A 27,986-nucleotide genomic window follows, 5' to 3' on the forward strand; every position below is an offset into this window, starting at 1 on the left:
TCATTTGCCATTTATAAGCCCAAGCTTCTAGTTTACATAAATCATCCTGTAATATAAAATTGTCCTCCTCTGTATTGATTACCCTGCAAAGTTTAGTGTCATCTGCAAAAATTGAAATTCTGCTCTGAATGCCCCCTACAAGGTCATTAATAAATATGTTAAAAATAAGAGGGCCCAATACTGACCCCTGTGATACCCCATTGCTAACCGCGGCCCAGTCCGAGTGTGCTCCATTAATAACCACCCTTTGTTTCCTATCCCTGAGCCAGGTCTTAACCCACTTACACATATTTTCCCCTATCCCCATTAATCTCATTTTATGTATCAACCTTTTGTGTGGCACCGTACCAAAAGCTTTTGTCCACTGGGTTCTCTTGGTCCAGTCCGGAACTTACCTCTTCATAGAAGCTGATCAGATTAGTCTGACATGAACGGTCCCTAGTAAACCCGTGCTGATACTGGGTCATGAGGTTATTCCTCTTCAGATACTCCAGTATAGCATCCCTTAGAATGCCCTCCAGGATTTTACCCACAGTAGGGTTTAAGCTTACTGGCATATAATTACCTAGTTCAGTTTTTGTCCCCTTTTTGAATATTGGCACCACATTTGCTATACACCAGTCCTGTGGTACGGACCCTGTTATTATGGAGTCTTTAAAGATTAAAAATAATGTTCTATCAATGACTGTACTTAGTTCCTGCAGTACTCGGGGGTGTATCCCATCCGGGCCCGGAGATTTGTCAATTTTAGTGATTTTTAGACGCCGACGTACTTCCTGCTGGGTTAAGCAGGTGACATTTAATGGGGAATTTCTAGCACTAGTCATTTTGTCTGCCATGGGATTTTCTTGTGTAAATACTGATGAAAAAAGTCATTTAGCATATTGGCTTTTTCCTCATCCTCATCCACCATTTCACCCAGCCTATTTTTAAGGGGTCCAACACTATCATTTTTTAGTTTCCTACTATTTACGTAGTTAAAGAATATTTTGGGATTATTTTTACTCTCCCTGGCAATGAGTCTCTCTGTCTCAATCTTTGCTGCCTTGATTTGCTTTTTACAGAATTTATTTAATTTTTTGTATTTATTTAATGCCTCATCACTACCTACTTCCATTAATTCTCTAAATGCTTTCTTTTTGTCACTTATTGCACCCCTTACAGCTCTATTTAGCCATATTGGTTTCCTCCTATTCCTGGAATCATTAGCGGACATCATGTTTTGTTTGGAGAGCCCCTGGTGTGCCTAAACAGTGGAACCCCCCTTACAAGTGACCCCATTTTGGAAACTAGACTACTCAAGGAATGTATTTAGATGTGTGGTGAGCACCTTGAACCCCCAGGTGCTTCACAGACGTTCATAACATTGAGCCATGAAATTAATAAAGTCACATTTTCTCCACAAAAATGTTATTTTAGCCCCAAATTTTGCATTTTCATAAAGGGTAACAAGAGAAATTGTACCATACAATTTGTTGTGCAATTTCTCCTGAGTATGCTGATACTCCTTGTTTGGGGGAATACTACTTTTGAGGCATAATGCAAAGCTCAGAAGGGAAGAGGCGCCATATTGGAGTTCAGATTTTGCTGGAATAGTTTGAGGGGGCAATGTCACATTTGCAGAGTCCCTGAGGTGTCAGAACAGAAACCCCCTATATGTGAACTAATTTTACAAACTACACTCCCTAATGAATTCATCTAGGGTTGCAGTGATCATATTGACACCACATGTGAATCACAGAAATTTTATACCATTGAGCTGTGAAAAAATTACACTTTTACCACTAAAATGCTGTTTTAGTCCCAAGTTTTAAATTTTTCTAAGGGCTAATAGGAATTTTCTTTTACAACAAACTGAGGTCCACTTTTTCCTTGCTGTGCCAATACCCTACATGTAATCGGGAAATATATTTCAGGCACAGTGCAAAGCTCAGAAGGCAAGGGGCGCCAGATTTTACTGTTATGGTTTGCAGGTGCCATGACCCATTGGGAGAGCCCATGACGTGCCAGAACAGCAGACCCCCCATAAGTGACCCCAATTTACAAACTACACCTCTCAATGAATTCATCTAGGGGTGCAGTGATCATATGGACACCACGGGTGTGTCACAGAATTTTATACCATCGGGAAGTGAAGACAAAATAACTACATTTTTACCACCAAAATTGTGTTTTAGCCCCAGAATTTACATTTTCACACAAGAATTGGGTAAGAGTATCACCATAATTTGTCCCGCAATTTCTATTGAACGTGGCAATATCCCATATGTGGCTGTACAGTAATACTTAGCCATACAGAGAGAGTCGGGAGGAACGGAGCGCTATTTGCCTCCTGGAGCGTAGGTTTTCCTAGAACAGTTTGCGGGCTCCATATATAGGACCTCTAATTGCTAGAAGAGCAGAATCCCCCCTCACGTGACCCCATTTTGTAAATTATACTCATTTGCGAATTTATCTACTGGTGTAGTAACTATTTTGTCTCCATGGGTATTTTCCAGAAACAAGCAGCAATGAATGTTGCCAAGTGAAAATTGCAAACTGCCACTGTAGTGACCAGTACGTTGAAGTCACCAGTACGTTATGCCCAACCAGTGCCTCTGGAGACATGCACCTGTAAGTCAGGCAGGCTCTCATCGCTTCAGAAATGCCAAACATGTGGACGCAATATGTGGTTTAGGTACACTGTAGGGCTCAGAAAGGAGGGGGAATTTGGATTTGGAAGCACAGAATTTGCAGAATTTCTTTTGCAGAGTTATGGAGCCATTTCGCTTTTCCAGGGCATTTGTACTATATCTGTATATTTCCATTAACAGATGACAGACCTGAGTGAGAGCTTGCTTTTTTTGTGGATTGGGTGGAAGCTTTTATTGGCAACATTTTACATAACGTTAGGGATAACATTTATCTGGCGCTGCACACTGACCACTTACCTTGGAGTTTCCATCTAAATCTCTAAGTGATGTGATTCAGATGAAACCCCAGAGGGATCCATTCACTATAATGAGGCAGCAGAGTTACTCTGGACTCCGTTTGGCCTCTGTTCAGAGGTGTCCTTCTTTTCAGAAATGCACAAAACTGTGGCCGACGGCACTTTTATGCAATCCTAAAAAAAAGGACACACCACTGGATCAAACGTCCTATGGCATCCACAGTGCCTCCATCTGCCTCATTATAGGAAATCTATTGCCAGAGGGTCTGTCAGAATCATGTATTTCAGAGATGTACATGGAAACCCTGGTGTAAGCGCTCAGTGCAGAGCGCAGGATAAATGTGCGCCGAACCATACTGCCATCTTTGAGAGGCAGAATGAAAAAATCAACAGCAGGTGAATAATTGGCTTTATTTTTTTTTATGCAGTTCCTCGTACGTTATAAGTGATTAGGTGACTTCAATCTTCGGGTCGGGGTGATTACAGCGATACCAGATTTATATCGGTTTTTATGTTTGGCTGCTGACATAATCTATAAAATCATTTTTATTGCAAATAATAGATTTGCATCACCATATTTTGAGAGCTCTAATTTTTCTATATTTTCACCCACAGAGTCATGTGAGAGCTTATTTTTGCGGGATGAGTTGACATTTTTATTGCTACCATTTCCGGGCACATGACACCAGGCTGGCATCACCCGCACACAGCTCGTTTCTGCAGGCGATGATGTAATAATCCGTCCCTAGTCAAATAGGCCCAGTGCACAGGGAGGGATTATTACGTCAGATGTCAGAAAGGGGTTAAAGGTGTTTTCCCACAAACAAAAGTTAATTTTAATGAATAGATCTTGGAATAATAACTTCCACAACTGGCTGAGTTAAGACAAAATGTTCCTAAACTGAGATAATCTGTGCAATGGCTGTGTATGACCGAGCAGTAACATGGCCTGATCTTACATCTCCTAGGCAAGGTGGAAGCAAAAGAGTATACTGACATTACACCTTTAAATATACGTTACTACCACAGCACAGGTCCAGCAATCTCCTAAAATACACACAAACATCATCAGTGTTGCTTCCATATGACTTACTTTATCTGTTTAGTGCTTTTGTAGCGGATAAAAAGGACAATGGGATATATGTGGATACTGTGAAGTCTTTCAATTGCATGAGGAGCTATGTCCAGAAGGCAGTGGCAGTTCTAGGAGATAAATAGAAAGACGTCACATTTATATTCTATTTTCCTTGAAAATAAGATATGGCGGCATCTGATAGAAAATGTGACTAGAAACATGTTTTATAGGAAGAATAACCCCTTCATGACCTTGGGATTTTTTGTTTTAACGTGTGCGTTTTTCGCTCCCCTCCTTCCCAGAGCCGTAACTTTTTTATTTTTCCGTCAATTTGGCCATGTGAGGGCTTATTTTTTGCGGGACGAGTTGTACTTTTGAATGACATCATTGGTTTTAGCATGTCGTGTACTAGAAAACGGGAAAAAAATTCCAAGTGCGGTGAAATTGCAAAAAAAGTGCAGTCCCACACTTGTTTTTTGTTTGGCTTTTTTTCTAGGTTCACTAAATGCTAAAACTGACTTGACATTATGATTCTCCAGGTCAGTACGAGTTCATAGACACCTAACATGACTAGGTTATTTTTTATCTAAGTGGTGAAAAAAAATTCCAAACTTTGCTAAAAAAAAATAAAAAAAAATTGCGCCATTTTCCGATACTCGTAGCGTCTCCATTTTTCGTTATCTGGGGTCGGTTGAGGGCTTATTTTTTGCGTGCCGAGATGACGTTTTTAATGATAGCATTTCGGTGCAGATACGTTCTTTTGATCGCCTGTTATTGCATTTTAATGCAATGTCGCGGCGACCAAAAAAACGTAATTCTGGCGTTTCGAATTTTTTTCCCGCTACGCTGTTTAGCGATCAGGTTAATGCTTTTTTTTAATTGATAGATCGGGCGATTCTGAGCACGGCGATACCAAATATGTGTAGATTTGATTTTTTTTATGGATTTATTTTGATTGGGGCGAAAGGGGGGTGATTTAAACTTTTATATTTTTTTTATTTTTTTAACATTTTTTTCAACTTTTTTTTTTCACTTTTGCCATGCTTCAATAGCCTCCATGGGAGGCTAGAAGCAGGCACAACTCGATCGCCTCTGCTACATAGCAGCGATCTGCTGATCGCTGCTATGTAGCAGAAATGCAGGTGTGCTGTGAGCGCCGACCACAGGGTGGCGCTCACAGCCACCGGCGATCAGTAACCTTAGAGGTCTCAAGGACCTCTATGGTTACAATGGAGACGCATCGCCCACCCCCGATCATGTGACGGGGTCGGCGATGACGTCATTTCCGGCCGCCCGGCCGGATGCGGTAGTTAAATGCCGCTGTCTGCGTTTGACAGCGGCATTTAACTAGTTAATAGGTGCGGGCAGATCGCGATTCTGTCCGCGCCTATTACGGGCACATGTCAGCTGTTCAAAACAGCTGACATGTCCCGGCTTTGATGCGGGCTCACCGCGGAGCCCTGCATCAAAGCAGGGGATCGGACCTCGGACGTACTATCCCGTCCGAGGTCAGATAGGGGTTAAGATTCAAAACTCACTAATATGGATTGTATGCATAATTTTCTGATCTGGATGGTTTTCACAAATTGATTGCAGCCATAATTGTAGCTCTTTACTGCTTTTTTACCGTTATTCATATACTTGTAAATAAGTTTGATAATTAAAGTATATTTTTAGAACCTTGTCAGGAACTTTTATAGCATTGGCTGAATAAAATGTACCTTATCTGTGATCTCCTTGATTGAAGTCACTGTAGTTACATCAAAATGGCCACTACGCCTCTTGTAATCTATAAACAGACAATCCTTTATTCCACGTTCAATGGCCTGCTGAGAGGCCTTCATTACCTCTGTAAGTACAAAAAGATGTAAAAAAAAGTAATTAGTACACAATGAAAAAAAATCATAAATTGGCATACTGGAAGCTACATGCCATGAATGCACAACGGCCACAAGATTTCTTCAGAGAAGACAACTACATAATCCAATCTTACCAAGAGGGCATCTGCAGAACCTCCCTGGGGACTCTTTAGCCAGCATATCCTTCACAGCATCAATTAATGGTCCTAAAATCAACACAGGTCGTGGTGCAGTGCAGTCTACCCTCTGTACTCGTTGGTACGCCAAGTTCATGGAGTCTGATGAAAAAGATATATGACCAGAAAGATGAAACATTGTTCCTACAACATAATATATGTATCAATCATTTATTTGCAAGGAAAACCCTATTCTCCAAAGAAGCTCAGTTATAAGAAAATAACATGTCTTTAAAGTATGAAAAAAATACTATATAGTAATCTTTTAATGACCACAATATAATGTTTTTTTACAATAGCCATTCATGAGACTTTTGAAACATCGCCCTTTCACTCCTTTTGCTGCTTTAGAAGGGTCCTGTTTAGCTATGCACTGTAGAAACCTAATGCTCAAACTGTTGACAACAGACTTCGATAATAAGTACTAATTGGAGACTAATAATTCTGGCTTTGGATCATTTCATGTACCTAAATGTTTATGTATACTAAAAATACTACTAATAAAACTGTCAACCTATACTGCAAAAAATCAATTGTACTGCTATGTAGACAGAAAGAAACAAATTTTATGGATCATGGAAAGCAGCAACAAAAATTACCTTTTCCCATAACATATTTTTAGGTAAGAAAAGTACTAAAAAGTAAAAGAAAACCATACTTTTTGGCATCACTGTGGTTGCAGCAACTCATAAAATAAAATTAACTTTGCAATTTTACTGCATGGTAAAAAGAGAAAATACACTAACTGTAAACTTGAGGTTTTTACTTCGACACAAAAAAGTAATAAGAGCTAAATCAATGAATTTTTATATACCCCAAAATGATGCCAATGAAAAGTAATATTTTCCCCTTAAAAAAAGACAAGTTCTTGCACAGCTAGATCACCAGGAAAAAAATATATTTCTTGAAATATGACAATTAAAGTAACCAAAGAAATTGCAAAGTCCTTTATGTCCTAAACGCAAACGATATTAAAAAGGTTGTCCACTTGATCTTTATTTTCATAAATGTATTGGAGAAATTATTTTGTGACACTAATATAATAATGTTATGTTACAGGTACAAGGCACATCTCATCCTTTGTGAAGCACCACCCCCTTTATAGAGGAGCCTACATCACAGACTCTGAATCAGTCCTGTCCATAATATGGCAACTGATAGACAGGAATGTGACCAGATCGGTTTATCAGCCTCCTCCAATTGGAAATAGCTTTTCCATACACAGTGTTCTTCAGATGGAGGAGGCTGATGGACGGGTCTTGTCCCATGCTCCTTCATCACTAGTGATTTGGAGAACAGGAGTGTGTAGAAGCAGTGCAGTCTGTGAGGAAGGCTTCCCTAACAAGTGGATGGCATTTCAAAAAGTTGAAGATTGTTAATTTCTGTGATAGAAAAAATTTGAGAAATTTGGCACGTGCAAATGGAAGTAGATAAAAGTAAATGGTCTTTATTGAAAATCCATAAAACCACAAACTAGTTTAGGTAATACATTAAAATATTTTGACTTGTTTCTGGCAACCGCCCTTAGTCAATAGAATAATGGGATTTACCAAATTTCTCAAATTTTGTCTACTGCTGCTGAGAACACCAGTGAAATTCCTGGCACCCACGGCAGTTCATTCATCCATCCCGCATCCAGCTAATATATAAAAAAGGTGGTGAGCCCTGTTATTTTCTCTATAATTTATGTGATAGGTCCTTTTTCATCAGTATGTACTTTATCTGTGCAAAAGGATTTAATGGGGGGTGGGGGGGTGGGGGGGGGTTGGGGGCAGAATATACAAGTCTGCTTCTAGTGTCCTAGAATCAAAATCAGAATCAAACAAAACTCCTAAGCTATCAAAGCACGTATAGACGCAAGACACAGCAGGAATGGTTGAGTAGTCTTTACTTTATTGATCTATCTGTATTGTCCCATACAGAGGCAAATTGTAATTGTTTGCATTCTGCCTACTGAACAGTTTATAGATGGGAATCAGGGATTCCTTCTTCAGCCAGGGGAGGCCTATTTGTGCTAAATAACTATACATAACCCGTTAGTGACAGAGCCAATTTGGTACTTAATGTCCAAGCCAATTTTTACAATTTTGACCACTCTCAGTTTAAGTTATAGCTCTGGAACGCTATCCCACTGATTCTGAGATTGTTTATTCGTGACATATTGTACTTCATGTTAGTGGTAAAATTTCTTCAATATAACTTGTGTTTATTTATGAAAAAAAATTAAATTTGACAAAAATTTTGAAAATTTTGCAACTTTTAAAACTTTTAATTTTTGTACCCTTAGTAGTGATGAGCGAATATACTCATTACTCGAGATTTCTCGAGCATGCTCGGGGGTCCTCCGAGTATTTTTTAGTGCTCAGAGATTTAGTTTTTCTTGCCGCAGCTCAATGATTTACATCTGATAGCCAGCATAAGTGCAGTCATGGCCAAAAGTATTGACACCCCTGCAATTCTGTCAGATAATACTCATTTTCTTCCTGAAAATGATTGCAAACACAAATTGTTTGGTATTATTATCTTCATTTCATTTGTCTTAAATGAAAAAACACAAAAAGAATTGTCCTAAAGCCAAATTGGATATAACTCCTCACCAAACATAAAAAAGGGGGTGGACAAAAGTATTGGCACTGTTCGAAAAATCATGTGATGCTTCTCTAATTTGTATAATTAACAGCACCTGTAACTTACCTGTGGCACCTAACAGGTGTTGGCAATAACTAAATCACACTTGCAGCCAGTTGACATGGATTCAAGTTGACTTAACCTCTGTCCTGTGTCCTTGTGTGTACCACATTGAGCATGGAGAAAAGAAAGAAGACCAAAGAACTGTCTGAGGACTTGAGAAACCAAATTGTGAGGAAGCCTGAGCAATCTCAAGGCTACAAGTCCATCTCCAAAGACCTGAATGTTCCTGTGTCTACCGTGCACAGTGTCATCAAGAAGTTTAAAGAACATGGCACTGTGGATAACCTCCCTAGATATGGATGGAAAAGAAAAATTGACAAGAGATTTCAACGCAAGATTGTGCGGATGTTGGATAAAGAACCTCGACTAACATCTAAACAAGTTCAAGCTGCCCTGCAGTCCGAGGGTACAATAGTGTCAACCCATACTATCTGTCGGCGTCTGAATGAAAAGGGACTGTATGGTAGGAGACCCAGGAAGACCCCACTTCTTACCCCGAGACATAAAAAAACCAGGCTGGAGTTTGCCAAGGCATTCAAAGAACACGGTCCCTACAGTCAAACATAGCGGAGGTTCCCTGATGTTTTGGGGTTGCTTTGCTGCCTCTGGCACTGGACTGCTTGACCGTGTGCATGGCATTATGAAGTCTGAAGACTACCAACAAATTTTGCAGCATAATGTAGGGTCCAGTGTGAGAAAGCTGGGTCTCCCTCAGAGGTCATGGGTTTCCAGCAGGACAATGACCCAAAACACACTTCAAAAAGCACTAGAAAATGGTTTGAGAAAGCACTGGAGACTTCTAAGGTGGCCAGCAAAGAGTCCAGACCTGAATCCCATAGAACACCTGTGGAGAGATCTAAAAATGGCAGTTTGGAGAAGGCACCCTTGAAATATCAGGGACCTGTTTGCCAAAGAAGAATGGTCTAAAATTCCAGCAGAGCATTGTAAGAAACTCACTGATGGTTACCGGAAGCGGTTGGTCGCAGTTATTTTGGCTAAAGGTTGTGCAACCAAGTATTAGGCTGAGGGTGCCAATACTTTTGTCTGGCCCATTTTTAGAGTTTTGTGTGAAATGATCAATGTTTTGCTTTTTGCTTCATTCTCTTTTGTGTTTTTTCATTTAAGACAAATTAAATGAAGATAATAATACCAAAGAATTTGTGTTTGCAGTCTTTTTCAGGAAGAAACTGAGTATTATCTGACAGAATTGCAGGGGTGTCAATACTTTTGGCCATGACTGTACATGTGGGGGTTGCCTAGCAACCAGGCAACCCCCACATGAACTTATCTAGATGTGTGCTGAGCACTTTGACCCACCAAGTGCTTCACAGAAGTTTATAATGTAGAGCCATAAAAATAAAAAATCATATTTTTTCCCAGAAAAATTCTTTTCACGCCCAATTTTAATTTTCCCATGGGTAACAGGACCCCAAAAGTTACTGTGCAATTTGTCCAGAGTACGCGGATACCCCATATGTGGGGGTAAACCACTGTTTGGGCGCATGGCAGAACTCGGAAGGGAAGGAGCGCCGCTTGACTTTTTCAAAGCAAAATTGGCTGGAATTGAGATCGGACGTTGTGTCGCGTTTGGAGAGCCCCTGATGTGCCTAAACAGTGGAAACCCCCCACAAGTGACCCCATTTTGTAAACTAGATCCCCCAAGGAACTTATCTAGATGTGTGGTGAGAACTTTGAACCCCCAAGTGTTTCACTAAAGTTTATAATGCCCGGGCGTGAAAATAAAATCATATTTTTTCCACAAATATGATATTTTAGTCCCCAATTTTTTCTTTTCCCAAGGGTAACAGGAGAAATTGGACCCCAAAAGTTGTTGTCCAATTTGTTCTGAGTACGCTGATACCTCATATGTAGGAGAAAACTACTGCATGAGCACACGTCAGGGCTCTGAAGAGAAGTAGTGACGTTTTGGAATGCAGATTTTGATGGAATGGTCTCCAGGCATCATGTCACGTTTGGAGAGCCCCTGATGTGCCTAAACAGTGGAAACCCCCCAGAAGTGACCCCATTTTGGAAGCTACACCCACCAAGGAACTTATCTATATGTGAGGTGAGAACTTTGAACCCCCAGGTGTTTCACTAAAGTTTATAGAGCCTGGGCGTGAAAATAAAAAAATCATATTTTTTCCACAAACATGATCTTTTAGTTCCCAATTTTTTATTTTCCCAAGGGTATCAGGAGAAATTGGACCACAAACGTTGTTGTGCAATTTGTCCTGAGTACGCTGATACCTCATATGTGGGGGTAAACCACTGTTTTGGTGCATGGCAGAGCTCAGAAGGGAAGGAGCACCGTTTGACTTTAGAAAACGCAGAATTGGCTGGTATTGAGATAAGACGCCATGTCGCACTTGGAAAGCCCCATTTTTAAATGTTTTATATGTTTGTTTGTGTTTTAAATATTTTTAATGTTTGATACACGTATGTGCACTCTATGTTGTTTCAATAAAGCTTTGTTCACAATTACATTAGATGTGTGCACCTTCTATTGCGCCTTCTTTTTTCTTTCTATTCATTCATTCATGTGTTGAGCACAGTGGTAGCACCCCTATTATTATTTCATCTATTTACAAGTTAGTGGTGCCTGCTCTATTTCTTCTATCTGGAAAAATTTCCTATTGTTGCCGGGTGCTGGTCAGCAGATCTCGGCTGGCGCATTGCGCATGCGCCTGCCATTTTCTCCTGGAAGAAGACGCCGGTGGTTCAGGGGACTTAACGGGGAACTGCAGGGACAACAGAGGTACCTGAGGGCATCGGGGAACCCTATTTCTCTCTCATCTGATGTGCGATCACATCAGAGGAGAGAGAAATTAAATGCAAAATCAGACTTTTTTTTTGCGGTCGTCGTTATACTGTTAACAGCGATCGCAATACCGGGGTCGATAAAAACCAAATCATGTTCTCTGGGGTCTCAGCTACCCCCGGTATCCGAGACCCCATGGAAATTCCGACTCTTGGGGGCGCTATACCCTTATTACTCAATGCGGTTAAAAAGCGGTGCTGTGGCTTAAGTACCCTTAACTGCAGCTGTTGAAAGGCATATTGGCGGTCGTTAAGGGGATAAATGGAACACATTGTTTGCTTATATTTTGCATTCACCAAAACTGTATCTTCCTTGCTGACAACTTTATTTTGCTTCAAATAGAAAAAAAGAAAAGAAAACTGGTGCTCAACCTATATTGCATACTGTATATATTAAAACAAACAAAAAAAACTTTCTTCTCATTCTCGGGTCCTCTACCAGAGGCCTGGGAGTTTGAGGGTTCTGCGCAGGATCTTAGTTGTTCCCAGCATTGCACTTTTCTGGACAGAGAGTTTAGATGTTGCTCCTGAGATCTGTTGTAGCCATTTTCTCAAGTTAGGGGTCACTGCTTCAAGTGATCATATCACCACTGGAATCACTGTTGCATTCACCCTCCACATCTTCTCCTGTTCTCCTTTGAGGCTACTCATATTCCTTCTTTCTGATGTTGCTGTCACTTGGCACTGCCACATCTATTATCATTGCTGTCTTCTGATCCTTGTCTACTATCACAATGTCTGGTTGGTTAGCCAACGCCTTGCTTATCCATCTGGATCTTGAAATCCCACAGGATTTTAGCCCTTTCATTGTCCACCACTTTCTCTGGGGTCTCCCACCTGGATTAAGGGGGACTAAGCCCATATGCTGTCCAGATGTTTCTGTATACAATTCGTGCTATACGCTGTTTGTGCTTGCATTTTGCATCCTGCCACTATGTGTTGGACTATTTCTGAGGTTTGTTTGCATAGTCTGCACATTGGGTCTTGTTTTGTGCAGTAGATTTCTGCTTCTATGAATCTGGTTTTTAGTGCTTGCTCTTGTGCCACTATGATTAGTGCCTTTGTGCTGTCTCAGAGTCCAGCTTTCTCCAGCCATTGGTAGGATTTCTCCATGTCAGCAACCTCCATTATCTCTCAGCCACCTCCATTATCTTTCGATGGTACATGCCATGTAGCTGCTTGTCTTGCAATGGCGCTTCATGTTCCTGCTCTTCCTTCCAGATCTGTTGTTGTTGCTGCCTTAGGCTTTCTCTCAGCATCTCATCTTTTGGTGCCATTTTTCTGATGTATTCCTGGATACTCCTTGTTTCATCCGTGATGGTAGCTTGGATGCTTATCAAGCCTCGACCACTGTTTCTGTTGATATACAATCTTGGGATGTTAGACTTAGGGTGGAGATCTTGAATGCATTGTGAGGAGCTTTCATGTGTTCACATCTGCAGCTTCCATCTCTTCTTTTGGCCAGCACACTATGCCAGCAGGGTATTTGATAACTGGCAAGGCATATGTATTGATGGCACGGATTTTATTCTTCCCATTGAGCTGGCTCTTCAGGACCCGTCTTAACCTTTGATGGAATTTGGATGTTGCTGCTTTCCTTGCCTCCTCATCATGATTACTGTATCCCTGTGGGATGCTGAGGTACTTGTAGAATGTCTGTACATTTGATATGTGCCCTGCTGGTAATTCCACTCCATCAGTCTTTACTACCTATCCTCTCTTCATTACCAACCGGCCGCACTTCTCCAGCCTGAAGGAAATCCCGATATCTTCATTGTAGATCCTTATTATTATTATTATTAATTGTTATAGCGCCATTTATTCCATGGCGCTTTACATGTGAGGAGGGGTATGCATAATAAAACAAGTACAATAATCTTGAACAATACAAGTCACAACTGGTACAGGAGGAGAGAGGACCCTGCCCGCGAGGGCTCACAATCTACAAGGGATGGGTGAGGATACAGTAGGTGAGGGTAGAGCTGGCCGTGCAGCGGTTTGGTCAATCGGTGGTTACTGCAGGTTGTAGGCTTGTCGGAAGAGGTGGGTCTTCAGGTTCTTTTTGAAGGTTTCGATGGTAGGCGAGAGTCTGATATGTTGTGGTAGAGAATTCCAGAGTAGGGGGGATGCACGAGAGAAATCTTGTATGCGATTGTGGGAAGAGGAGATAATAGGGGAGTAGAGAAGGAGATCTTGTGAGGATCGGAGGTTGCGTGCAGGAAAGTACCGGGAGACGAGGTCGCAGATGTATGGAGGAGACAGGTTGTGGATGGCTTTGTATGTCATGGTTAGGCTTTTGTACTGGAGTCTCTGGGTGATGGGGAGCCAGTGCAGGGATTGACAGAGGGGAGAAGCCGGGGAATAGCGGGGGGACAGGTGGATTAGTCGGGCAGCAGAGTTTAGAATAGATTGGAGGGGTGCAAGAGTGTTAGAGGGGAGGCCACAGAGCAGGAGGTTACAGTAGTCAAGGCGGGAGATGATGAGGGCATGGACTAGGGTCTTTGCAGATTCTTGGTTTAGGAATGTGCGGATCCGTGAAATATTTTTGAGTTGGAGGCGGCAGGAAGTGGAAAGGGTTTGGATATGTGGTTTAAAGGAGAGATCAGTGTCAAGGATTACCCCAAGACAGCGGGCTTGTGGGACTGGGGAGATCGGGCAGCCGTTTACTGTAATGGATAGGTTCGTTGGGGAGGTCGTGTGAGATGGGGGAAAGATGATGAATTCTGTTTTGTCCATGTTAAGTTTTAGAAATCTAGTGGAGAAGAAGGATGAAATAGGAGACAGACATTGAGGGATTCTGGTTAGTAGGGAGGTGATATCTGGTCCAGAGATGTAGATCTGTGTGTCGTCAGCGTAGAGATGATACTGAAAGCCGTGAGATTCTATGAGCTGTCCCAGGCCAAAGGTGTAAATGGAGAAGAGCAGGGGTCTTAGAACTGAACCTTGCGGGACTCCGACAGATAGGGGGCGAGGTGAGGAGGTGGTGTGTGAGTGGGAGACGCTGAATGTACGGTCAGTTAGGTATGATGAGATCCAGGATAGGGCCAATTCTGTGATTCCAAGGGATGAGAGGGTCTGCAGCAGCAGGGAATGGTCCACTGTGTCAAAGGCAGAGGACAGGTCCAGGAGGAGGAGGATAGTGTCGTTTTCTCTTGGCGGTTAATAGGTCATTGGTGACCTTAGTTAGGGCAGTTTCAGTGGAGTGGTGTGACCGGAAGCCTGATTGAAAGCGGTCGAAGAAGGAGCAGGAAGATAGATGGGAGGACAGTTCAAGATGGACATGTTGTTCCAGTAGTTTTGAAGCAAAGGGGAGAAGTGATATAGGGCGATAGCTAGCTGATACCTTATGAGGTGGATCAGTGAATTGATGTCTCATTCATTTTTCGCATACAGCTTAAGGTCATCCAAGTGGCTCATGGTGCTTCCACTCTTGAACTTATATCCATAGGGGGGTTCAAGCCTAAGCAGAAAGTAATGGGTACAGTGCATCACCTTGGTATATGCACCATTGGATGGCCACTTGTGCTAGTTGTCTTGAGTTGACTTCCAATGTTGTTTTCCACTGCCCCATTGAGTTTCTGAGGAATGTTCTTAATTTCCTGTTGACATTATAGAGAGACAATAAAAATTCACAGATCCATGTGTGTGACTCACATAGGCTTTCCTGTAGTCAATAAAGGCAGTGCTAAGATTGGTCTGTCTGGATCTTGAGTCTTGAGCGACTGCTCTATCTACTAGGAGCTGGTGCTTAGAACCTCTGGTGTTGGTCCCAATGCATCTCTGAGCTGCATTCATGTACTGGTTCATATGGTTCTGTAGCTTTGTGGCTATGATATCTGACAGGAGTTTCCATATTGTAAGGCAGGTTATTGGGCGGTAGTTGGATGGAACTGTTCCTTTGTGAGGATCCTTCATGACCAGCACTGTTCTTCCTTGTGTTAGCCAAGCTGGATGGTGGCCTGCTTCTAGCAGTTGGTTCATCTGCTTAGTCATGCATTCATTTACCACTGTAAATTTCTTTAGCCAGTAGGTGTGGATCATGTCTGGGCCAGGAGCTGTCCAGCTCTTCTGCTTTTGGATATCTGCTTCTGTAATGGTGACTGGTTCTCGCTCTAGACAGTTGCTGTGTTTCATTCTCAGATCTTGCAGCCTTTGTGCTGCTATTACAGCTTGGATGGTTCTTTGGAGAACAGAACATTTATTTTCTTGGCCTCAGCTTTTCTAGTGTACCGTATATACTCGTGTATAAGCTGAGTTTTTCAGCACATATTTTTGTGCTGAAATCGCCCCCCTCAGCTTATACACGAGTCATGGTACAGAAAGCCAGCAGGGGAGGGGCGGCGGCGAAGCAGCGGGTGCCAGGAGCCTGCGCACACATCATACTCACCTATCTGCGCACCCTGTCTGCAGCTCTTCCTGTGCTCAGTGGTCACGTGGTACCGTTCATTGAGGTGAAGAATATGGACACGTCTCCACTCCCATAAGGGTGGAGTGCATATTCATCACCTTAATGAGCGGTACTACGTGACCGGTGAGCAGAGGATGAGCTGCAGGCAGGTGTCGGCAGCCGGAAAGAGATACAGTGCCAGCACCCAGGGCGTGCAGATAGGTGAGTATGATGTTTTTGTTTTTTTAAATAGGAAATATGCACACAGGGACAGGGAATAAGGAGGCATGCATACAGGGATGGAACTGGGAGGCATGAATACAGGGACAGAACGGGGGAGGCATTCATACCAGGACAGGGAAGGGAGAGGCATGAATACAGGGACTGAATGGGGGAGGCATGCATACAGTGAATGAACGGGGAGGCATGCATACAGGGAAGGAACGGGAAGGCATGCAGACAGCGGAAGGGACGGGGAGGCATTCATACCAGGACAGGGAAGAGGGAGGCATGCATACAATGACAGGGACAGGGGAGGCATGCAGTAAGGGACAGGGATGGGGAGGCAGGCATTCATACCAGGACAGGGAAGAGGGAGGCATGCATACAATGACAGGGACAGTGGAGGCATGCAGACAGGGATGGGGAGGCATTCAAACCAGGACAGGGAAAAGGGAGCCATGCATAGGACAGGGATGAGGGGACAATGCATACCTGGCTTATACTCGAGTCAATAAGCTTACCCAGTTTTCCGTGGCAAAAGTAGGTGCCTCGGCTTATACTCGGGTCGGCTTATACTCCAGTATATACGATATCCACTAGTCTTGCCGTGAGTGCTGTGAGCCTTTGGTTAGCAGTCTCTAGGGCTTCAGTTGGGGTCAAGCCTTTGTACTTGTCCAGCTTGGTCTTATTCTTGATCTTTACACCCTTCTGTATTTCTGTTAGATGGCTTTGTTTCACCTTGATCTTTGTCTCCAGTCTTATTTTTCAAGGGGTGCACGTACTTGCTGGTTGTATAGCCAAGCATTTTGATGATTGATGAGGCAGTAGCATAGATAAGTTTATTAGTTTGAGTTATGATAATGGTAGGTATTGATGCAAGTGCTCTATTGGCATCTTATAGCATAGAGCATGGTATTTCTTTGCTGAGCCTTGGCAGTCTATCTCTGGTATTCATGGTATTGAGTTTATCTAAGATCTTGTCTTTCAGATCAGCTGCAGTGCTCTCTAGTTTCAGGGGAGTGCAAATGTTGTTCATCCAGGTCTTCATGTGGGGTGGTTTGCAGTGGAGTTGATATATCTCAAGTTGTGATAATAGCTTTCTCTTTATGACAATGTAACATTGGGTAATTATTTGTTTCTCAGTCAGTGGAAATGCAGGTCTTGTATCCATCCAGAGTTTACTCATACGCTTCATATATCCTCTCTGCTGTTAGAGTAGCATTTCATCAGATCCAGGTTTCTCTTGCCTTGTCATGTATGGTTTGTTCTAGTAGCCCATTTATTATCAGATTGTCCTGGTTCCTCAACATCTGATGCAGACCTTGTTAATCCAAACAACGTCGTGCAGCATGACTCTCTTTGTTCGTGACACTCTCATATTTATTCAGTTAGGCACTATAGTGTTAGTAGCCTTGCTCAAGGACCACTACTGATATAACATTTCCAACAGGACAAAGCCAGGATTTGAACCCCAGTCTCCCACGTTGGTGGTTGTACCTTTTTTTCAGTCTCCCATGTCACTTGCTTAACCCAGCAGGAAGTGCGGCGGCGTCTAAAAATCACTAAAATTGACAAATCTCCGGGCCCGGATGGGATACACCCTCGACTACTGCAGGAATTAAGTACAGTCATTGATAGACCATTATTTTTAATCTTTAAAGACTCCATAATAACAGGGTCTGTACCACAGGACTGGCGTATAGCAAATGTGGTGCCAATATTCAAAAAGGGGACAAAAACTGAACTCGGTAATTATAGGCTAGTAAGCTTAACCTCTACTGTGGGTAAAATCCTGGAGGGCATTCTAAGGGACGCTATACTGGAGTATCTGAAGAGGAATAACCTCATGACCCAGTATCAGCATGGGTTTACTAGGGACCGTTCATGTCAGAATAATTTGATCAGTTTCTATGAAGAGGTAAGTTCCGGATTGGACCAAGGGAACCCAGTGGATGTAGTGTATATGGACTTTTCAAAAGCTTTTGATACGGTGCCACACAAAAGGTTGATACATAAAATGAGAATAATGGGGATAGGGGAAAATATGTGCAAGTGGGTTGAGAGCTGGCTCAGGGATAGGAAACAAAGGGTGGTTAATAATGGAGCACAATCGGACTGGGTAGCGGTTAGCAGTGGGGTACCACAGGGGTCAGTATTGGGCCCTCTTCTTTTTAACATATTTATTAATGACCTTGTAGGGGGCATTCAGAGCAGAATTTCAATATTTGCAGATGACACTAAACTCTGCAGGGTAATCAATACAGAGGAGGACAATTTTATATTACAGGATGATTTATGTAAACTAGAAGCTTGGGCTGATAAATGGCAAATGAGCCTTAATGGGGATAAATGTAAGGTCATGCACTTGGGTAGAAGTAATAAGATATATAATTATGTGCTTAATTCTAAAACTCTGGGCAAAACTGTCAATGAAAAAGACCTGGGTGTATGGGTGGATGACAAACTCATATTCAGTGGCCAGTGTCAGGCAGCTGCTACATAGGCAGATAATATAATGGGATGCATTAAAAGAGGCATAGATGCTCATGAGGAGAACATAATTTTACCTCTATACAAGTCTCTAGTTCGACCACACTTAAAATACTGTTCACAGTTCTGGTCTCCGGTGTATAAGAAAGACATAGCTGAACTAGAGTGGGTGCAGAGAAGAGCGACCAAGGTTATTACACTTGGGGCTATTTAGTTTGGAAAAACGAAGACTAAGGGGTGATCTTATTTTAATGTATAAATATATGAGGGGACAGTACAAAGACCTTTCTGATGATCTTTTTAATCATAGACCTGAAACAGGGACAAGGGGGCATCCTCTGCGTTTGGAGGAAAAAAGGTTTAAGCATAATAACAGACGCGGATTCTTTACTGTAAGAGCAGTGAGACTATGGAACTCTCTGCCGTATGATGTTGTAATGCGTGTTTCATTACTTAAATTTAAAAGGGGACTGGATACCTTTCTGGAAAAGCATAATGTTACAGGCTATATACACTAGATTCCTTGATAGGGCGTTGATACAAGGAAACTAGTCTGATTGCCGTATGTGGAGTCGGGAAGGAATTTTTTTCCCCAATGTGGAGCTTACTCTTTGCCACATGGGTTTTTTTTTGCCTTCCTCTGGATCAACATGTTAGGTTAGGCTATGGGTTGAACTAGATGGACTTATAGTCTTCCTTCAACCTTAATAACTATGTAACTATGTAGGCTGTGCAATGAACCATTACATTATACCAGCCACCTATACTGAGATATGAGTCTGTGGTACTTTTTAATATACATTTATGTACTTATACTGTCTGTATATACACTGCTCAAAAAACTAAAGGGAACACTAAAATCCCACATTAATAAAATATTGTGGAATGTGTTGAGAACAACAAAACCTAAAAATTATTAATGTAAATCACAACTAATATCCCACGGAGGTCTGGAGTTGGAATAATGCTCAAAATCAAAGTGGAAAATGAAGTTACAGGCTGATCCAACTTTAGTGGAAATGCCTCAATGCAAGGAAATTATACTCAGTAGTGTGTGGCCTCCAAGTGCCTGTATGGCTACGTTCAGATTAGCGTTGCGCGCCGCTGCGTCGGCGACGCAACGCACGACGCACGAAAAAACGCTGCGTTTTGCGACGCGTGCGTCGTTTTGTGACGAAAATCGGACGCAAGAAAAATGCAACTTGTTGCGTTTTCTTGCGTCCGACGCTAGCGTCAAAAACGACGCACGTGTCGGAAAACGCAACAAGAAAAACGCATGCGTCCCCCATGTTAAACATAGGGGCGCATGACGCGTGCGTCGCCGCTGCGTTTCCCGACGCAGCGTCGGGAAACGCTAATCTGAACGTAGCCTATGATCTCCCTACAACGCCTGGGCATGCTCCTGATGAGGCGGTGGATGGTCTCCTGAGAGATCTCCTCCCAGACCTGGACTAAAGCATCCGCCAACACCTAGACAGTCTGTAGTGCAATGTGACATTGGTGGATGGCCGAGACATGATGTCCCAGATGCATTAAATTGGATTCAGGTCTGGGGAACGGGCGGGACAGTCCATAGCTTCAATGTCTTTGTCTTGTAAGAACTGCTGACACACTCCAGCCACATCAGGTCTGGCACTGTCCTGCATTAGGAGGAACCCAGGGCAAACCGCACCAGCATATGGTCTCAGAAGGGGTCTGAGGATCTCATCTTGGTACCTAATGGCAGTCAGGCTACCTCTGGCAAGCACATGGACGGCTGAGCGGTCTTCCGAAGAAATGCAACCCCACACCATTACTGACCCACTGCCAAACTGGTCAAGTTGAAGGATGTTGCAAGCAGAAGATCGCTCTCCACGGCATCTCCAGACTCTGTCACATCTGTCACATGTGATCAGTGTGAACCTGCTTTCATCTGTGAAGAGCACAGGGCGACAGTTGCGATTTTGCCAATCCTGGTGCTCTGTGTCAAATGCCAAGCGTCCTGCACGGTGTTGGGCTGTGAGCACAATCCCCATCTGTGGACGTCGGGCACTCAGGCCATACTCATGGAGCCCTGGCTGCTTTGGCTCCGCTTGTCCGTTTCAAAATACAAAAACCCCAGAGCAGGTTTTCCCAACTCTGTCTTGGACACTAACATGCTTCAATGCACTCTCAAGGCCTCCATACGCCTCTGTGCACATCCTGGGGAGAACACACAGGGACCCCTGCCTGTGGCATTGGTTACTGCATTACAATTGCAATCACATCTTCACCTGTAACTGCAAGGCACCCCCATGGCCTCAATATGCCTCCGTGTGCATCCTGGGGAGAACATACAGCGCCCCCCACCTGTGACACCGGTCACTGCCTCACAATTGTCAAGCTACTGAGTTTTCTCTTTTTAAATCATAATGACAACCCAAAACATCCAAATGACCCTGATCAAAAGTTCACATACCCTGGTGATTTTGGCCTGATAACATGCACAGAAGTTGACACAAATGGGTTTGAATGGATACTAAGGCCATGTTCACACAGTGCGTTTTTTACTGCGGAACCGCAGCGGTATTGCCGCTGCGGTTCCGCAGCAGTTTTCCATGCAGGGTACATAACAATGTAACCCTATGGAAAACAGTCACTGCTGTGCACATGGTCCGTAATTTCGTTTAAAAAGCCGCGCAGAATAGCTGCGGCAAAAAAGAAGGAGCATGTCACTTCTTTTTCCTGAACCGCAGCGGTTCTGCACCCATAGACCTCCATTGTGAGGTCAAAATCGCAGTAAAACCCGCAGATCAAAAATATATCTGCGGGTTTTACTGCGATTTGATGTGCAGAACCGCTGCAGCAGGAAGTGCGGGGGAGCGGGCGGAAGTGCGTGGGCGGAGTGTGGCTGCCCCCCCGTGCTCCGATCCCGCCCCCCCCCGTGCTCCGATGCCCCCCCCAGTGCTCCGATGCCCCCCCCGTGCCCTAATCTCCCCCCCTTATACTTACCCGGCGTCCCGGTGTCCGTCCGGCCGTCTTCTCCCTGGGCGCCGCCATCTTGCAAAATGGCGGGCGCATGCGCAGTGCGCCCGCCGAATCTGCCGGCCGGCAGATTCGCTCCAAAGTGCATTTTGATCACTGAGATATAACCTATCTCAGTGATCAAAATAAAAAAATAGTAAATGACACCCCCCCCACTTTGTCACCCCCATTGGTAGGGACAATAAAAAAATTAAGAATTTTTTTTTTTTTTTTTTCACTAAGGTTAGAATAGGGGTAGGGGTAGGGTTAGGGGTAGGGTTAGGGGTAGGGTTAGGGTTAGGGGTAGGGTTAGGGGTAGGGTATTTTCAGCCATTTTAGCCCTAAAAAGCTTCCTAGGAAACACACAGTCTCTGCATAGAAAACTGCATAAAAAAAGGATAAAAAAACGCATAAAAAAAACGCATCAAAAAACGCATCAAAAAAGGACAAAAAAAGGACCAAAAAAAGGACCTGCGTTTTCTGCCAAGAGCTGCAGTTTTTTAAAAAAAACTGTCCTGAAAAAAAAAGGATGGAAATCCTGAACGTGTGAACATACCCTAAAGGTAACATACTCACCTGTGACCTGTTTGCATGTAATCAGTGTGTGCGTGCATAAAAGCTGAGTGATCTGGGATCCAGACAGACTCTTGCATCTTTCATCCAGCCATTGACGTTTCCCGATTGTGTGTCATGGGGAAAGCAAAAGAATTGTCAACGGATCTATGGGAAAAGGTAGATGAACTGTATAAAACAGGAAATGGATACAAAAAGATATCCAAAAATTGATAATGCCAGTCAGCAGCATTCAAACTGTGATTAACAAATGGAAAATCAGGGGCTCTGTAAAAACCAAACCACGGTCAGGTAGACCAACAAAAATGTTGTCCACAACTGCCAGCAAAATTGTTCAGGATGCAAAGAAAAACCCACAAATAACACTTCAGCTGAAATACAGGACTCTCTGAAAACTAGCAGTGTGGCTGTTTCAAGATACACAATAAGGAAGCTCTTTAAGAAAAATGGGCTGCATGGTTTAGTCGCCAGAAGAAAGCCATTCCTGCGCAAATGCTACAAAGTATCTCACTTACAATACACAAAACAGCATAGAGACAAGTCTCAAAACTTCTAGAACAAAGTAATTGGGAGTGATGAGACCAAAATTTAACTCTTTGGCCACAACCATAAACGTTACACTTGGAAAGCGGTCAACAAGGCCTATGATGAAAGTAATACCATTCCTACTGTAAAGCACGGAGATGGATTTCTGATGTTTTGGGGATGTGTGAGCTACAAAGGCAAAGGAAACTTGGTCAAAGATGAATGCAGCACCTTATCAGCAAATACTGGAGGCAAATTTGCACTCATCAGCCCGGAAGCTGCGCATGGGACATACTTGGACATTCCAACATGACATCGATCCAAAACACAAGGCCAAGTCGACCTGTCATTGGCTACAGCAGAACAAAGTGAAGGTTCTGGAGTGGCCATCTCAGTCTCCTGACCTCAATATCATTGAGCCACTTTGGGGAGATCTCAAGTGTGCAGTTCAAGCTAGACAGCCCGGGAATTTTCAGGAACTGGAGGCTTTTTGCCAAGAAGAGTGGGCAACTTTACCATCTGAGAAAATAAAGAACCTCATCCACAACAACCACAGAAGACTTCAAGCTGTCATTGATGTTAGAGAGGGCAATACATGGTACTAAGAAATGGTGTATATTAATTTTTGATGAGGGTCATTTGGATGTTTTGGGTTGTCATTATGGTTTAAAAACAGAAAACACAGTAGTTTGACAATAAATGGCTTCCCCCAAACCAGTTCTCTTTTCTTTTTTCCATTTGAAACCAAATAAAGCTTCTTTAGAAACATTGTTAGCATGGAAAATACAGATTTGGTGAGAGCAAAATATAAGCAAACAATGTGTTCCATTGTATATCTATATAAACACACACAGTATAAATATACACACACACATATATATATATATATATATATATATATACACACTAGCTAAAGAGCCCGACGTTGCCTGGGCATAGTAAATATCTGTGGTTAGTTATAGCACCTCACTTCTCTTATTTTCCCATCACGGCTCTCATTTTCCCCCTTGCTCCTCTCATTCCCCCCTAACTCTTGTCATTTCGACCTCACATCTGTCATTTTCCGATCACTCCACTATTTTACCTCACTCCTCTCATTTTGCAGTCACCATTTTTCATTTTCACCACACACCTCTAATTTTCCCCTCAGTATATACATGTTATATAGTATACACCTGTATGTCATCTCTTCTGTATATAGTATATAACTGTACGTTATTTCCTCCTGTATACAGTATATACCTGTATGTCATCTCCCCTGTATATAGTATATACCTGCTGTATGTCATCTCCTCCTGAATATACCTGTGTCATCTCCTCCTGTATATAGTATATACCTGTAAGTCATCTCCTCCTGTATATAGTATATACCTGTATGTCATCTCCTCCTGTATATAGTATATACCCATGTGTCATCTCCTCCTGCATATAGTATATACCTGTGTGTCATCTGCTCCTGTATATACCTGTGTGTCATCTCCCCTGTATATAGTATATACCTGTATGTCATCTCCTCCTGTATATAGTATATATCTGTGTGTCATCTGCTCCTGTATATAGTATATACCTGTGTGTCATCTCCCCTGTATATAGTAAGTACCTGTATGTCATCTCCTCCTGTATATAGTATATATCGGTGTGTCATCTCCTCCTGTATTAAACCTCGTTCACACGTTATTTGGTCAGTATTTTTACCTCAGCATTTGTAAGCTAAATTGGCAGCCTGATAAATCCCCAGCCAACAGGAAGCCCTCCCCCCAGGCAGTATATATTAGCTCACATATACACATAATAGACAGGTCATGTGACTGACAGCTGCCGTATTTCCTATATGGTACATTTGTTGCTCTTGTAGTTTGTCTGCTTATTAATAAGATTTTTATTTTTGAAGGGTAATACCAGACTTGTGTGTGTTTTAGGGCGAGTTTCATGTGTCAAGTTGTGTGTGTTGAGTTGCGTGTGGCGACATGCATGTAGTGACTTTTGTGAGACGAGTTTTGTGTGGCGACATGCGTGTAGCAACTTTTTGTGTGTCGAGCTGCATGTGACAGGTTAGTGTAGCAAGTTGTGTGCAGCAAGTTTTGCGCATGGTGAGTTTTATGTGTGGTGCGTTTTGAGTATGTGCAAGTTTGGTGTGAGGCCACTTTTGCATGTGTTGCGACTTTTGTGTTTCGACTTTTATGTAGCGAGGTTGGTGTATGTGTGGTGAAATGTGTACTGAGGCTGGTATATGTGTTCAAGCACGTGGTAGTGTGTGGCGTATTTTGTGTGTGTGTGTTCATATCCCCGTGTGTGGTGAGTATCCCATGTCGGGGCCCCACCTTAGCAATTGTACGGTATATACTCTTTGGCGCCATCGCTCTCATTCTTTAAGTCCTCCTTGTTCACATCTGGCAGCTGTCAATTGAGAAAGGTCCACATCCTGGACCGAAACGTCGCACATGGGCCAATATACCACATTTATTTTTTCTATTGGAGTGCTGCCTTAATTTTTCTGGATAAAAGCATGAGGTTTGGTATATACCTGGAAGGATTTTTTGCACCCTTTGTTTTCTTTTGGTGCTGCTTTGTGTTTTCTTTTTATATATATACATTATATATATATATATACACCGTATATACTCGAGTATAAGCCGAGATTTTCAGCCCAAATTTTTCGGCTGAAAGTGCCCCTCTCGGCTTATACTCGAGTCACGGTAGTGGTGGGGTTGGCGGGTGAGGGGGTGAGGGCGCTGAGGTATACTTACCTAGTCCCAGCGATCCTGGCGCTGTCCCTGCCGTCCCACGGTGTTCTGTGCTGCAGCTTCTTCCCCTCTTCAGCGGTCACGTGGGACCGCTCATTACAGAAATGAATAGGCGGCTCCACCTCCCATAGGGGTGAAGCCGCCTATTCATTTCTCTAATCAGCGGTGCCGATGACCGCTGACAGGAAGAGGCTGCAACGCAGAAGACGGGGAGGAAGGCGGGGAGCGCCAGGATCGCTAGGACTAGGTAAGTATGGCATATTTACCTGTCCACGTTCCAGCCGCCGGGCGCCGCTCCATCTTCCCGGCGCCTCCATCTTCCCGGCGTCTGCGCTCTGACTGTTCAGGCAGAGGGCGCGATGACGCATATAGTGTGCGCGGCGCCCTCTGCCTGATCAGTCAGAGTAGAGACGCAGGGAAGATGGAGGCGCCGGGACCGGACGCCGGGAGCTGCAATCAAGAAAGGTGAGTATGTGTTTTTTTTTTTTTATTGCAGCAGCAGCGGCACAGATTTATGTGGAGCATCTATGGCGCAGTATGAACGGTGCAGAGCAATATATGGGGCATCTGGGCAGCATCTATGGGGCAATATGAACGGTGCAGAGCACTGTATGGGGCATCTGTGCAGCATCTATGGGGCAATATGAACGGTGCAGAGCACTGTATGTGGCATCTGTGCAGCATCTATGGGGCAATTTGAACGGTGCAGAGCACTGTATAGGGCATCTGTGCAGCATCTATGGGGCAATATGAACGGTGCAGAGCACTGTATGGGGCATCTGTGCAGCATCTATGGGGCAATATGAACGGTGCAGAGCACTGTATGGGGCATCTGTGCAGCATCTATGGGGCAATATGAACGGTGCAGAGCACTGTATGGGGCATCTGTGCAGCATCTATGGGGCAATATGAACGGTGCAGAGCACTGTATGGGGCATCTGTGCAGCATCTATGGGGCAATATGAATGGTGCAGAGCACTGTATGGGGCATCTGTGCAGCATCTATGGGGCAATATGAACGGTGCAGAGCACTGTATGGGGCACAGATATGGGGCAATATGAACGGTGCAGAGCACTATATGGCACAGCTATGGGGAAATAATGATCTATTTTTATTTTTGAAATTCACCGGTAAATACTGCATTTCCACCCTAGGCTTTTACTCGAGTCAATAAGTCTTCCCAGCTTTTTGTGGCAAAATTAGGGGGGTCGGCTTATACTCGGGTCGGCTTATACTCGGGTCGGCTTATACTCGAGTATATACGGTATATATATTAATAAGTAGCACAAAATTATATCCCCAACATATTTGTTAAAATATAAAGCGGAGAATCTCACCATACGCTTAATATATTTCTATCTATATGCATATAGTTCACAAAAGAAAGCAGCATTCCAGTAGAACATATCGTTATAATGCTGATGTGACATTTTGGTTCTATATAATGAGCCTTCCTCTTACCTCTTATGTATTGGAGGTTTTGGTAAGAGGATTATATCCAACACATACAAGGATTTTGCGGTTTTGAGACCTTTTTGCATTTTATCTAAACATACTTTTTTTATTGTTTTGCTTCCAAGTTTTATCTTTGTTTAATCTAAGGTTAGTTACAAAAAACAAGGACTGAAATCTAGAGGACAAGCAAGCATTGGAAATCCCATTGCATTTGTTTTATTTCATTTTCCTTACCGTCAAGTAAAGGGATAGAATCTGTGCTAATGGTGTCCAACCCTTGAAGTTCCTTACCATCTCGAGACCCACTTCGCTTGTGTTTATTTTTTCTACGAAAAAAGGAACGCCTAGCAGCAGCAGAGAGGGTTTTGGCAGCACCACCTTCATCTCGTATTTCAGAAACACTGAGGCGGCGGGAAAATTCTTGCTCCATCCTAAAATAATCAATTTAATACTTGAATGGCATGCACACCAAGAACACTTGTAAACAAAAGCCAAGAAATAATACAGAATGAATGTTTTGTAGTAGACACAATTTTCCCATCTTTCATATGCACTGAGAATAGCTATGAATAAGTGATGTAGATAGTAACATAGTAACATAGTTAGTAAGGCCGAAAAAAGACATTTGTCCATCCAGTTCAGCCTATATTCCATCATAATAAATCCCCAGATTTACGTCCTTTTACAGAACCTAATAATTGTATGATACAATATTGTTCTGCTCCAGGAAGACATCCAGGCCTCTCTTGAACCCCTCGACTGAGTTCGCCATCACCACAAAGAGCAAAAGTATTGTTAGGGCTAGCGGAACGCACCAAATAATAAGACAGATAGAGTATGGTGCGTTCGCAGCCCGGGGTCCACCGTGCAGAGATGGAACCTGCTGCCAAGTAATGACGGACTATATGGCGGTACTCATAAGTATACACACATGGGTTAAACTTCACCCAGCGTGAAGGAAGCGATCCTGTTGCGTCACAGGACCGCGGTACCGCACATAGAGCGCGAGAAAGTAGTCAGCGAACTCAACCCCAACTAGGATTGAAGTCCGATTAGA

General features: G+C 43.1%; 1 protein-coding gene across 3 annotated transcripts in view; it reads right to left on the bottom strand.

Annotated features, from left to right (window-relative positions):
• The window catches only part of DLG5 (discs large MAGUK scaffold protein 5), a 679,445-nt gene that overhangs the window by 25,119 nt on the left and 626,340 nt on the right, over positions 1-27,986 (bottom strand). For 2 of the 3 annotated variants that reach the window (XM_069753072.1, XM_069753075.1), the window contains 4 exons: positions 27,164-27,360; positions 5,998-6,141; positions 5,726-5,853; positions 4,023-4,132 (listed from right to left, as the gene is read on the bottom strand). In XM_069753072.1, the coding sequence (XP_069609173.1) occupies positions 4,023-4,132; positions 5,726-5,853; positions 5,998-6,141; positions 27,164-27,360 (579 nt within the window). The remainder of the gene's footprint in view (positions 1-4,022; positions 4,133-5,725; positions 5,854-5,997; positions 6,142-27,163; positions 27,361-27,986) is intronic. The other variant, XM_069753073.1, reaches the window with a different exon arrangement.

The sequence above is a fragment of the Ranitomeya imitator genome, chromosome 2, assembly GCF_032444005.1.
Source record: "Ranitomeya imitator isolate aRanImi1 chromosome 2, aRanImi1.pri, whole genome shotgun sequence".
Lineage (NCBI taxonomy): Eukaryota > Metazoa > Chordata > Amphibia > Anura > Dendrobatidae > Ranitomeya > Ranitomeya imitator.